General features: G+C 47.2%; 1 protein-coding gene across 1 annotated transcript; it reads left to right on the forward strand.

Annotated features, from left to right (window-relative positions):
* The first annotated feature begins 6 nt into the window (after window positions 1-6).
* GDF3 (growth differentiation factor 3) lies at window positions 7-838 on the forward strand. Its single transcript, XM_019626174.1, has one exon. The coding sequence runs from the start codon at window positions 16-18 to the stop codon at window positions 739-741; it is 726 nt and encodes a 241-aa protein (XP_019481719.1). The 5' UTR covers window positions 7-15; the 3' UTR covers window positions 742-838.
* Window positions 839-883: the final 45 nt, after the last annotated feature.

An 883-nucleotide genomic window follows, 5' to 3' on the forward strand; every position in this document is an offset into this window, starting at 1 on the left:
AAGGAGCAGTTAACAATGGCCCTCCTGGGTCTGGACTTGGGGCCCAACACTTACTATAACCTGGGACCAGAATTGGAATTGGCTCTGTGCTTGGTTCAGGAGCCTCATGTGTGGGGCTGGTCCATCCCTAAACCAGGTAAAATGTTTGTATTGCAGTCAGTACCATGGCCTCAGGGTGTCCTTTACTTCAACCTGCTGGATGTGACTAAGGTTTGGAATAATAACCCCCAGAAGAACTTAGGTTTATTCCTAGAGATACTGGTCAAAGGAGGCAGAGACCCTGCGGTGAATTTGCAGCTTGAGGACACCTGTGCCAGACTGAGCCGTCTTCATGCTTCCCTGCTGGTGGTAACCCTTAACCCTGAGCAGTGCCACTCTTCTTCCCGAAGAAAGAGGGCAGCCGTCCCTGTCCCTAATGCTTCTTGCAAGAACCTCTGTCATCGTCACCAGCTATTCATCAACTTCCGGGACCTGGGTTGGCACAAGTGGATCATTGCTCCCAAAGGGTTCATGGCAAATTACTGCCACGGAGATTGTCCTTTCTCAATGACCACCTCCCTCAACAGCTCCAATTACGCTTTCATGCAAGCACTGATGCATGCGGTTGACCCAGCGGTTCCCCAGGCTGTCTGCATTCCCACCAAGCTGTCCCCCATTTCCATGCTCTATCAAGACAATGATGACAACGTCATTCTACGACATTATGAAGACATGGTAGTTGATGAATGTGGGTGTGGGTAAGCTGTCAGAAAAAGGAATCGAAGGAGTGTTCTTAGGGTAAAGCTTTTAATAAAACTACCTATCTGGTTTATGACCTGTTGGATCTGAAATATCAATATATTTATATTTATAATTTGTCTTCCTGGAAAATCCATCATGATTA

Source organism: Hipposideros armiger, unplaced genomic scaffold, assembly GCF_001890085.2.
Source record: "Hipposideros armiger isolate ML-2016 unplaced genomic scaffold, ASM189008v1 scaffold_662, whole genome shotgun sequence".
In the NCBI taxonomy this organism is placed as follows: domain Eukaryota; kingdom Metazoa; phylum Chordata; class Mammalia; order Chiroptera; family Hipposideridae; genus Hipposideros; species Hipposideros armiger.